This window comes from Dipodomys spectabilis, unplaced genomic scaffold, assembly GCF_019054845.1.
Source record: "Dipodomys spectabilis isolate Male_0828 unplaced genomic scaffold, ASM1905484v1 ptg000125l, whole genome shotgun sequence".
Taxonomy (NCBI): Eukaryota; Metazoa; Chordata; class Mammalia; order Rodentia; family Heteromyidae; genus Dipodomys; species Dipodomys spectabilis.
This window is the reverse complement of record NW_024870802.1, coordinates 20,044,026-20,057,200: the sequence shown is the minus strand read 5'-3', so window position 1 is coordinate 20,057,200 and position 13,175 is coordinate 20,044,026. Positions and strand designations below refer to the sequence as shown.

General features: G+C 35.6%; 1 protein-coding gene across 1 annotated transcript in view; it reads left to right on the top strand.

Annotated features, from left to right (window-relative positions):
- Hectd2 (HECT domain E3 ubiquitin protein ligase 2) overlaps positions 1-12,925 on the top strand; it is a 70,660-nt gene extending 57,735 nt beyond the window's left edge. Inside the window, exons 16-21 of the mRNA XM_042689310.1 lie at positions 1,593-1,667; positions 2,391-2,478; positions 2,567-2,673; positions 4,504-4,619; positions 6,473-6,616; positions 10,663-12,925. Coding sequence (XP_042545244.1) covers positions 1,593-1,667; positions 2,391-2,478; positions 2,567-2,673; positions 4,504-4,619; positions 6,473-6,616; positions 10,663-10,783 — 651 coding nt within the window. The 3' untranslated portion in view covers positions 10,784-12,925. The remainder of the gene's footprint in view (positions 1-1,592; positions 1,668-2,390; positions 2,479-2,566; positions 2,674-4,503; positions 4,620-6,472; positions 6,617-10,662) is intronic.
- The last annotated feature ends 250 nt before the right edge of the window (positions 12,926-13,175 follow it).

Here is a 13,175-nt window from a genome sequence, read left to right as displayed (position 1 = left end):
GGAGGGGATGTGGAGAAAGAGGAACCCTATTACACTGCTGGTGGGAATGTACACTTATACAACCACTTTGGAAAGCAGTCTGGAGGGTCCTTAGAAAGCTAAAGATTGACCTCCCTTACGACCCAGTCATACCACTTCTAGGCATCTACCCTGAACAACAGGAACCAATATACAAGGACACGTGCACCTCCATGTTTATTGCAGCACTGTTCACAATAGCTAGGATATGGAAACAACCTAGATGCCCCACCACAGATGAATGGATCCAAAAATTGTGGTATCTATACACAATGGAATATTATGCAGCCATTAGAAATGACAAAATAATGGCATTTGCAGGGAAATGGATGGAGCTAGAAGGAATCATGTTGAGCGAGGTAAGCCAAGAATGAAGAGACAAACGGTACATGGTCTCCCTGATAAGTGGATGCTAAATCCAAAATGTTAGGTGATATGACAAAACTAACAGGACTTAAGAAACAAAGAACTCCCACTCATCTGGTTGAACCACTACTAAATATCCCCATGCTGCTGATCACATATAGGGTATATAACATGTGAACACCGTTATAACAGACTGTGATAGACAATTTGCTCCAGGAAAGTTAGAATGAACTTGTGACTTTAAATGAGCATCATTATTCCACAATACTGTGAATTTCCAGAAATTATGTAATCACTTAACCACAATCAAAAAAAAAAAAAAGAACCTCAGGGAAGGGAGGGAGGGAGGGGATGGTAGGGGGAAAACAATGGAGGGGGTAACAATGTTCAAGAGGAAGTGTACTCATTACCTCACTCTTGTAACTGTAACCCTCTGTATAGTATCTTTACAATAAAAAAAATCAAATTCCTATTAAATTCTTATTCATGGGTAAGTTAAGTTATAACAAAATATAGTATTTCTTCCTTTGTTCTCACCTTGTACCTGAGAGAAGACACAGTAACAGAGTATAAACTACTTAACATGTGTGATCTCTATGTTTTATGTTTAAAGATAAGTCCTAAAATAGAATTTTTGTGCTTTTTCATGAAACACCACGAATTCATAAACAATAATCTAGCAAATAGCTGTGAATTATGCTGAAAATCACGTTAGAGTTATGCTTAGCTTGCTGCTTAAGAATAGATCCTACATGGGCTGGGAAGGTGGCTCAGTGGTAGAGCGCTTGCCTTGCATGCATGAGGCCCTGGGTTCGATTCCTCAGCACCACATAAGCAAAAAGAAAAAAGCCGGGAGTGGCGCTATGGCTCAAGTGGTAGAGCACTAGCCTTGAGCTGAAGAGCTGAGGGACAGTGCCCAGGCCCAGAGTTCAGGCCCCATGACCGGACCCAAAAAAAAAAAAGAATAGATCCTACAGTTAAATCTGGTTTTAAAAAATGGATAATTTCCTCCTATATAACTAATGAGTTTTTCCAAGCTTTTGGATGGCAGAAGTTGGTAACATGCATTTGAGTCCTGGAAAATACATCTCAAATATTTATTTTGAAATCTAAGTTTACCCATTGTCTCACATGGAAATGAACTACAGTAGATTTACTTGAAGTACTGCTAATAAATGTTAAAAGACATAACAGATTTCTTTTTATAGGAATTGGCCCATGGATTAAGTGAACTTTTATCATATGAAGGCAATGTTGAAGAAGATTTCTATTCAACATTTCAGGTACTACAAAGGACATATAAATGTTTGTCAGCCATATACTTTATATATGAAAAATGTCATATGTACTAAATAGTCACCATTAGAAAAGATGAAAAATCCCCTTCTTAGAGGATGTTAGCATGATAGAGACACCTAGAGAGACACAAGTAGATGAGAACTTGACAAAACTGCTTCAAGATAATCCACTAGATATTCTCTTGATTCAGTTACTCTCTGAGACTTTCAGCCTCTCAAAATAGACAGTACTCCTGTACTGTCACCACAAGAAGTTAAGAGTTGAAGCTGATGGGTCAGACTAAAACACTGTTATTCCCACTGCTCTTCGAATAGTCAGAAGGTAGATGTTATAGTGATCTACATAGCTCCAAAGACCTGAGTATTGGGTCTGGGTGACACACAAATTTTGTGGCTACCATTAAAGTATTAAATTGTATTTCCATATAGGATTAAGGCACCTTTTTTTTTTTTTAACTCCATGATACAAAAAGGATGAGAGAGTGGCTCAAGTGGTAGAATGCCTGTCTAGTAAGTCCATCACCCTGAATTCAAACTCTAGTACTACAAATAAATAAATAAACAAAATGCCACAATTGTTTGGCCTTTCTGTAGTTATCTTTTTGATGGGAGAAGAAAATTGTTCTTTTTAAATTTTAGAAACCTGTTCAATTGAAGCCTGTTATTGAACCAATAATATAACTAATATCCTATTATGATTCTCATCAGGTTTTTCAAGAAGAATTTGGAATAATTAAGTCTTATAATTTAAAGCCAGGAGGTGATAAAATTCCAGTTACCAATCAAAATAGAAAAGGTAAGATAGACACACTTTTAATTAAAATGAATTAGTGTTTATTTACTGTTTACCTTTTCTATATAACAGATGTACAATTGCTTTCCAGAATATGTACAGCTCTATATTGACTTCCTTCTCAACAAATCTATCTATAAGCAGTTTGCTGCATTTTATTATGGATTTCATAGTGTATGTGCTTCAAATGCCCTAATGGTGAGTTTAAAACTTTAAATTGAGCTTTTAATTAGGTTTTGTAATGGTATAACTTAGACAAATAAATATTTTAAAATTAAAATTTTTAATTTAAATCTCTTCTTTTAAAAATAGAAACAAACACAGCTTTCCCAATTCATTGTTATGTCTCTATAAAGTTATTCATGCACTTCATTTCTCCCCCTTCTGCTGTTAGTATAGCCTTTATAGCTTTCCCCAAGGGCCAGCTGCCAGTGGCTCATACCTATAATCCTAGCTACTCAAGATGTTGAGATCTGAGGATCATGGTTTGAAAGCCAGCCCAAGCAAAAATGCCAGCAAGGAAAATGCTTGGGTGTAATTGTGGCTTAAGTGGCAAAGCATTGCTATAAGTGAAAAATCTAAGCAAGAGCACAAGTTCCCAAAATCAAGCACTGAAATAAACCCCCCCCCAGGACCCCCCCAAAAAAAGTTATCCCAGTTTATTACATGGCTTTGAAGTTGCTATAATCCTAATAAGCTAGTTGGGAGATCGAGATTGAGAGGCTCATGGTTCAACATCAGCTGAGGCAAAAGTTCGCAGTAACCCCATCAAAATTAATAAAAGCTGAGTGTGGTTACACACCTGTCAACCCAATTATGCAGAAAGCATAAATAGAATCATAGTCTAGCTATGAAAGCCAAAAGGACTGGAGGTATGGTTCAAGTGATAGATCAGAGCATCTACCTGGCAAATGCAAGGCCCTGAGTTCAAACCCTGGTACAATAATAATTTTAATTATATAAATTAAGAAAAAACTTTACCCAGATAGAAACCCAAGGGACAATGCCACTTAGCTTCCAAGTAAAAGCCACAGTTTTCTCACTGCTAACTGCTTCCTACTTCCTTAAGATTCCTTTAGCGCCGGTTGCCGGTGGCTCACACCTGTAATCCTAACTACTCAAGAGGCTGAGATCTGAGGATCACAGTTCAAGACAGCCCGGGCAGGAAAGTCTGTGAGACTCTTATCTCCAATAAACTAGAAAACCTGAAGTGGTGCTGTGGCTCAAGCAGTAGAGCTCTCACCTTGAGCTGAAGGCTGCAGGGACAGCGCCCAAGCCCAGAGTTCAAGCCCCACGACCGACAAAAAAAAAAAAAAAAGAATCCTTTAGCAACCATGAGTTGCCCTCTCCAGAATAATGGTAAACTATGGTTGTTTTGACTTAGCCACCATGTAAATTTGGGGTTGAGTATTAGAAATGTCATATAAAACCCTTCAGCTACTAAGGACAGAACTCCATTATGCCACTTGTTGATTATTTTTTCATAGGAGAGAAGTGGACTATTGAAATTACTTCAGGGCAAGAGGAGGTTATTTTTCCAGCTAAAAGCACCTTTGGAAAAGAAATACTTTACTGAACTCTAATAAAATTTTAATTAGAATATACTGGTATTTGTGGGAATGGAGAGAGAGAAAATCAGAATTAAATGTCAGTTTGTTCTTTGATTTTAGGTCTTTAATCTCTTTTTCTTTTCTTGCTTTTTTTAATCGTGTGTGTGTGTGTGTGTGTGTGTGTGTGTGTGTGTGTGTGTGTGTGTGTGTGTCCTCCAAGGGCTTGAATTCCAGACTTAGGTGTGGCCCCTAAGCTTTTTGCTCAAGGCTAGTGCTCTGCCACTGGAGCCACAGCTGCACTTCCAGCTTAATTAGAGATAGGAGTCTCATAGACTTTTCTGTCTGGCTATCAACTTCAATCCCAGATTTCAGTTTCCTGAGTAGCTAGGATTATAGATGTGAACCATTGGTGCAAGGCCAAAACAAAAAACAAAAACCTATGATTTTAATTACTATTTTGGCCAATAATTATTGACAGCTGCTTCGTCCAGAAGAAGTTGAAATTCTTGTCTGTGGAAGTCCTGAACTGGATATGCATGCTTTGCAGAGAAGTACTCAATATGATGGCTATGCAAAAACAGATGTAACTATAAGGTGAGTTCCTTATAGTTATGCTAATGAGACTGTAGGAAATAGAACACAAAGAATGTAGCTTGCTTATATGTATAACTTACAAGTTTTAAATCAATTAATGGAAATATTGTAAAGTAGAAGAAAATTATATAAGAAGCTTTCTATTTAAAGAAAGTAAAGGAATTTTACTTTAAAAAATAGCTTTGATCATGAAGTTTCAGGGATGCTATATTTATAAATAGCATTTTAATAGTATTTTGTTAAAAAAGAAGGCTTATAATTATATGTAGGACAGAAATAGACTCTGTATCCATGCACAGAACTTAAAAAACCAACAACCCAATTAATAAATGGGCTAATGAGCTAACAGAGTCTTCTCAGAAGTAAAAATGGCCAATAGATAAATGAAAAAATTTTCATCATCTCTAGCTATAAAGGAAGTATAAATCAAAACAACATTGAGCTTTCATCTCACTCCATTATCAAAAAACAAACAATAACAGATACTGGTGAGGATGTGGTCAAAAGGGATCCCAAATACTCCATTGGTGAGAATATAAACTTGTTCAACTACACTAGAAAACAGTATGGAAGTTCTTCAGGTAAACATAGACATACCCTATGATCCAGCAATTTCATTCCTATGCATTTATCAAAAAGGCTACAGTAGGGCTGGGAAGGTGACTTAGTGGTAGCGCGCTTGTCTTGCATGCATGAAACCCCGGGTTCGATTCCCCAGCACCACATAAGCAAAAAGAAAAAAGCCGGAAGTGGTGCTGTGGCTCAAGTGGTAGAATGCTAGCCTTGAGCTGAAGAGCTGAGGGACAGCACCCAGGCCCAGAGTTCAGGCCCCACGACTGGACCCAAAAAAAAAAAGGCTACAGTAAAGCCACCAGCACAACCATGTTCATTGCAGCACTATTCTCCATAGCCAAGGAATGGAATCAGACCAGATGCCCCTCAGTGGAAGAATGGATCAAGAAAATTTGTTATATATACACAATGGAGTTTTATTCCATTTGTCAGTCATGGGGCCTGAACTCTGAGTCTGGGCACTGTCCCTCAGCTCTTCAGCTCAAGGCAAGCACTCTACCACTTGAGCCACAGTGCCACTTCCAACTTTTTCTGCTTATGTGGTGCTGAGGAGTCAAACCCAGGGCCTCATGCATGCAAGGCAAGCACTCTACCACTGAGCTACCTGCCCATCCCCCACACAAATGTTTTGATTGAAATATGGTAGATTCAAGGGAGAATACAGAAAAGCAAAGTCAATATTCAACAAGATAAATACCAGGAAGTGAGTACTTTGAAAGGTGTGAATTGGGATGAAGGAGAAAAGGGTAAAATGAAGAGAAGAGGGGAGAGTATAGTCAAGAATTCAATGCATATCCTACAAAATTAAGAGGAGTAGGGGAAAAAAAGAATAAAGGAAGGGAAGAGATGGTTGAGAATATTGAATGGGGTGACATTGATTGAGGTACATTTTATTCATACACTGCTTTGTTAAATGACAATTCCTTTGTACACTTACTAAAAGATAATAAAAATATCAGAAAAAAGGTTCTAAATTATCCATTCTAGGATTACTTAAATAATGTCATAAAAATTTTATTTTTTATGTAGTTATTTTAGTAAAAAATCTGATTTATAAATAAAAACTTCCTTTAATTTTGTTAAGATTATCCTTTTTTTCCAGCTTTTCTTAACAATTTTGCAATACTAAGAACTAAACTTGGGAAGGCAAGCACTCTACCCCTTGAACCAGTCCAATGATAGTACATATGTTTAAGGAAACTTTTTCTCAGAAGTTTTTATTAGTTTGTTATGATTTTTAAGGCTTTTGTCAGAATATTTTAGTAAATTTTCTTCTGTAGATACTTTTGGGATGTTGTACTTGGATTCCCTCTTGATCTTCAAAAAAAGTTGCTTCATTTTACTACTGGAAGTGACAGAGTACCGGTAGGAGGGATGGCTGATTTGAACTTCAAAATTTCAAAGAATGAAACCTCTACTAACTGGTAAGCTTCTAGATTATAATTTTATTTTTAATCTGTAGTTTATTGTTAATTTGGAGTTGGAGGAACCAGTTTGATGTCATTTTTTTCATACAAAAAAAAATCTCCACATAGAACTTCCCTATGACCCAACCATACCACCCTTGGGCACCTACCCAGAATGTTACAAGCCAGGATATCATAAAGACACTTGCACATCTATGTTCATTGCTGCACTATTCATAATGGCCAAATAATGGAAACAGCCCAGATGCCTTGGAGTCGATGAGTGGCCCCTTAAACTGTGGTATATGTACACAGTGGAACTTTATTCATCCATTAGAAAGTATAGGATTATGTCATTTGCAGGAAAATGGATGAACCTAGAACAAATCATGTTAAGTGAAGTAAGCTAAGCTCAAAGAGACAAACAGTGTATGTTTTCTCTCATATGTAGAAACTAGATCTAAAATACAACTGGACATGATAGCTTAGACAACTAGGCATTTACATAGACCAAAGGAGGATACAGTAGGGGAGGAACTCCCTTGAATATTTAAAATACTATTTATCAAAACCAATTTCCAGGAAATATGGGTTGTTAGTGGTGGTGGTAGTGTGTGTGTGTGTGCTTTTTAATTTTTTTTAAATCTTTTTCTGCTTCTTGGGGGTGGTGGTAAAGTGAAGCACAGAAAGTGAGGGAGGGTAGACAAATTCAAACATGGTATTTAGTATGCACTATGTGGAAAATGAACTATGCCACTTGTGGGCAGGGACAGGAGGTGGACACTGGGGGAAAATGAAGGAAGGCGTGATATTGTGCAAAGGAGAAATGTACATGTTACCTGAATTGTGAAATGGTAACCCCTTTGTACAACACCTTAATAATAAAAATCAAATTACATTTAAATAAATAAGTAAATTAATAATCTCCAGGGTAAATGTGGCCATGAAATGAGAGAGACATTGGCTGAAATGCCATTATTGATTTTTGACACATACCAATACTAACTGAAAGAAATTCACTCCCATTAACTTTATTTTGCTAGGTCAGATTATTGCTTTGAAATCTCTTTGAGAATCTAGACTACTTTTATACAAGTTTATTTCTAGCTTTCATTTTTATGTAAATAATTTTTATTTTTAGGAAAAATTTAAATTGGAATTCTTGTTTGTTTAGAGTGGGGACCAATTCTTACTGCAGAAATACTTCCACTGTACTTCTTTTCTAAAAACCTTTTCATATGAAGTGATGATGGCTTTATTTTAATTAATGTTGATCTTCTTATTCCTTTGCCAAACTTCTTGTAATTTCTAAAACTAATTTGAGTAGACACAACTTTGACTATAAGCATTTTTTCTCCTGCCGCATACATTGGACATTCTGAGTAGTGAGAGGTTTCCCTTTCATTCTAGAGAGTGAATCTGTCCTTTCTTTTTCCGGCTTCCAACACCTTATATAATTAGTTTTTGTCTCATCCCAGTTTTTTTAAATGTTTCCTTCCTGTTCTTCCCTCTCTAATTATGTTACCCTATTAAATTTATTTGCCTTAACACCATCTGATCATGATAATTCTCTTCAAGCTATGTATCAATTTTTATTTCTTTTCATTCTTAGTATAATCTTTTACTAAATTCTGTAACATTCTGTACTTACCTTCCTCTTTTTTTTTTTTGTGGGTCGTGGGGCGTGAGCTCTGGGCCTGGGCGCTCAAGGGGAGCCCTTTTCCACATGAGCCACAGAGCCATTTCCAGTTTTCTGAGTGGTTTATTGGAGATAAGAGTCTCATGGAGTTTCTTGCCCAGGCTGGCTTTGAACTGCAATCCTCAGATCTCAGCCTCCTGAGTAGCTAGGATTACAGGCATGAGCCACTGGCGCCCAGCAACCTTCCTTCATACCTTTAAGTTGCTCCCTTTACATGAAGTTTATACTTACTACCTTTCTTGAAAACCCAGTTTAATATTGACTTAAGTTGTTATGACTTCAGTGAGTTCCTCAGATATACAAGTGATGTGCTGTTTACCTTATGTCTTAGTCATTTAGCTCTTCGAGGGAGAAATCAGGGCATTATATATCTGTGGTTTCTACATAGGCACACATGTAGTAAATGTTTCTTAAATGAGTAGTTAAGCCAACATTAGGACTGTTCCAATAGTATAAAATAAATATTTAAATGTATGTATAAAATTAATTCCTGAGTAATATTTATAGTTAAACACCTAAAATGAGAAAATTTCAAGGCTTTATTTGCTCAAAATTAATACTTTATAATTTTATTTTAGTGCTACTGGGTTTTGATATCAGGGCCTTGTTCTTACCAGGAAAACTCTACCATGTGAGCCATGTCTCTAGCCTTTTTTGCTCTGGTTATTTTGGAATAAGGTCTCATGTTTATACCCAGGCCAACCTAGAGCACAATTCTCTCCTAATATACTCCCATGTAGCTAGGATGACAAAAAACACACAGCCACCACACCCATCCTTTCATTGAGATGAGGATCTCATGAATTTTTTGCCCCAGCTGGCTTAGAAACATGATTCCCTAATCTCTGCCTCTGCAGTAGCTGGGATTACAGGCATGAAACATTGCACCAGCTGGAATATTTTATATTAATTAACTTTGATCCTCTCAGCTATCCTTGACCTATATCAATGAGATAAGATGTACACTATCCACATTCCAAGTGAACAAGAAAGGCCCTTACCTAAGCCCCACATGCCTTTCTGTATTACTTTCCTTAAAAGAAAGTCATATTTTAAAACTCCCTTGGGGAAGATAGAGCTTGAAAGGCAAGAGCTTACAATCTTCCAACATGTAAGCTTGATAATAATTATCAAAAATATATATATTATCAATTTAAAAAGATAATTTGAATAGTATGTTTTAATACAAAGGTGATATTATATGTGAACTTCACCGTGTATTATTTCAGTGATTATTTTATGAGCTAACATGGCTTAGTCATGAATCTAGAACACTTAGAAATCCCAGTGGGAACCACACATAGACTACATATATCTTACTATCAAAGACATATGACATTGCAATCTGACCCAGTTAACAGGGTACCTCAAGAGACAGAACAACAGATTTTTGTTAAATAACAGTGTTAAATCTTTATGTAATCGGCAGCATTGGTTTTGAAGTCAGATTGACCTGAAATTGACTACCAGATCTACACCTAACTTTATCCTTTGAACAGACAATTTAATGTATATAATCCATGTCTGTTTTACTCATTGGTAAATTGAGCATGATAACCTTTAGTTGCTTTGAGACTTAAGTGAAACAGTGTTTGTCCAGTGCTATGTTTAGTATCATAGACTAGGCACTAAGTAAACACTGATCCTGTGAACACTTCAACTCTCAGTTTAGACTCATTATAGGCTAAAACCTCAATTCTTCTGGTATACCCCCTGTTTTATTATTAACTTCTTTGATAACTATTCTATTCTATGAAGTTCATAAAAACTGAAGGGGGGAAGAGTTTGAGATACTCGTAGAAATCTTCAGGTAGAGGATTGGGGAAGATGATGGTAAGGACTTAGAAGGTGTAGTCACATGTGCATTAAAGGCAATAACTTTTGAAAGTGTGGCCATCTAGTGTCTCAGAAATGTTCTTTCCATAACTTTTTAACAGTCATGGCTCTTGTGCTGTTTATTACATTGCTAGGTGTTTTCTGTAGATCTCTCTTTTTTTAAAAAAAAAACCAACCTATTATGATGATGGAACAAGTAAGATAATGAAGATAGTAAGAATCTCAAAGTTCCATAGCTTGTTAGTAAAAGAAGCAGTATTCAAATTCAGATCTGACTCCAAACAAATCTTTTCAAATGAAAGTTTCCTGAGAGCAGGGCTATTAATTGTCTTGTCTGTAAACATAACCTGATTGTCTAACATGGCACCTGAGACATAGCTTAGTGCTTAATAAATATTTGTTTAATAAAGAATGAATCATCCTGTAGAACAGTAAAATGTACTGGAATGTGTCTGTTTTAAAAAGACATTTTACCAAAAATGTTTACATTTTTAAGATTCACTACCTCTTTAAAACTTATCTTTCATAGGCTACCTGTGGCTCACACCTGCTTCAATCAACTCTGCCTTCCCCCCTACAAGAGCAAAAAGGACCTGAAACAGAAATTGATCATTGGAATTTCAAATTCAGAAGGTTTTGGACTTGAGTAACCTAGCAGACTTGAAATATAAATTTTATATGTAGCATTCACTTCCCTCTTATTGTGCCTTTAACCTTTTTGTGTTTCTGTCTCAAGATACTTTCACAAAGTTCACCAACTTTAAAATACTGAAGCTTTTTTAAATCAAGTATGAAATATGCTTAGTGAAGGCATGATTTTCTAAAAACAGAAATTTCTTGTGTGAAAGAAAGACCACATGGCAAAGGCAGGTGTGGGTCCAGTTGCTCTTTTCTATAGCACTTTATCATTTTCCATAAGTAGTTTGTCACAGGTGTTCCACTGGGAAAGCAAGGTGCAGTAAGAAATGCATTTATGACAAAGTTAAGCCCAGTGGCAGATTGTGCGCTGCTAGCACACCGTAGCAAAGTAAGCAGCTACATTATCTTTAACATAAGGCATGTAGCCATATTTTCATATTGAGGTAAACAACAGTATAAGTGCACATGCAGTTTACAGGGTCTTTTGATATACTGGTTTGGGGTCCTATACGATTCTTTTCAACTGTTGCTGAAAAGCATGTAAATAACTACATAATAGCCTAAGAAAAATGGAATTTTGATAGTGACATTTATTGCTAAAGATTTATTTTTACAAAGTAAATTCAGGGTTTTAGATGTGTACACAGCTTTTACAAATCAATAAAAAGATGATTGTATAAGAGTATTTTCAGACTAATTGGATTTAAGGTTATATTCTTTTAAGTATTGTTAGTCTGCATGCACATTGGCAGCAAACCAGTTACCTGAGTACTCTGTAATATTTGTATAATGATCATTTCTTCTTAAAGATCAAGATATTAGAAAAAAATCAGATCTGAATAATCACTGATGAACTAAGTCAGAAGCACAAAAGAACTGCTTTTATATATATTTTGATTGGTGTACAAGACATACTTATTTAATTCTGATCACCAGTTGTACTGAAACACTAATTTTTGGAAAAAATAGGATAAAGTATTTGACAAAAGTGGATACAATAATAGCATTTATGTCAAAATGATAGAGCTTGGTATAATGAAAAGCTCAACATTTTGGCTAAAATGTTTGTTGCTCACTGGATTCTGAATATAGTAAATTCAAACATACCCTTGTTTCTCATTTCCCATAAAATAGCATGTAAAAAACACTGCCCTTTAAGTCACAGTAATTTTTTTTATTTATAGCGAATGAAGCAGTTTTATTAGCATGTTACAAACATTTTTGGATTGAATTCTCTTATTCTTTGAGAGTTTTTCTTCAGAATACTCTGAAGTTGTATTTGCAATAATAATGAAACCAGCATTTAGTACCAGCATATGATTCATTTGCAAATAATACTTCCAAAATCTTTTCTGAGTTAGGCCATTTCCTTGCTATTATGCTTCCTGCACCCAACCAGCAGAATTCTTCAAGGGTGGAGGAACTAACCAGCTTGTTTTCCTACAGTTCTGAAGCCAACTCCTTAATCTTTGAGGGAAAGGAGTCAGTTGAGTTACTATTACTGCTGAGATTGAAATGACTCTGCTTCTCCACTTGGTATGCTATACAGCGTATTTCTTCTTCAAATTCTTGGCAAGCCTATGAGAGTTAAAGGCATATTGGTTTGGTATGGTTTTATTCTGTTTTTAACCCACATGCAAATAAAACTGCTTCTCTCTTACACTGCTTGAACTAGAATGTAAGATGTTTAATGTAGGTTACTACTAATAAGCACAAAAGAATCATGTATAAGAAACCAGATTTTCAAGTGTTTTAAGTAAATGTAAAAGTTTTTATTTGATAGAGATGACTCATGGAAAATAGTGTTGGCTTGGTCTGCATGTTTAATGATGTGCTTGTATATGATAGCTATGTCACTTTTAAGTAAGATGTTCACAAGCAAGCCAGATGTTAAGTGACAACGTCCATAAATAACTGGAGGATTATTGTTATCTGTTGTTAAGTTGAAATTTATAAATCACTAAATTGCACATAACCTTTATTTATTTATGCTGTTTTCGGTTTACAGTGTAATAATACCTCATTTAAAATTAAAAACCACTACTGTTACATTTTGTTAATTTAAACAGCTAGAAAATTCATGTAGTTACTTTTTTATATGCAATCTGTTAATGAATTCTTGATTTTTGTATCCACCACAGTAAATTAAAGCATTGCGCAATATTTATAAAATGTCTTGGCCTTCTTTTAATCTCTCAATCATTGACTGGAAGTGCTTTATCCAGACCATGATCCTTCCTTCCAAGATTCAGCCTCCCAAGAAGCTAGAATTATAGACATGAACTATCAGCACCTAGCTTTTATTTTTGAATTAGCTTACATAATAATATAAAAAATTTTCATTAGATTAATTCCATATATATATATAAAGTATACTTTTTTTTTTGTCAGTCATGGGGCTTG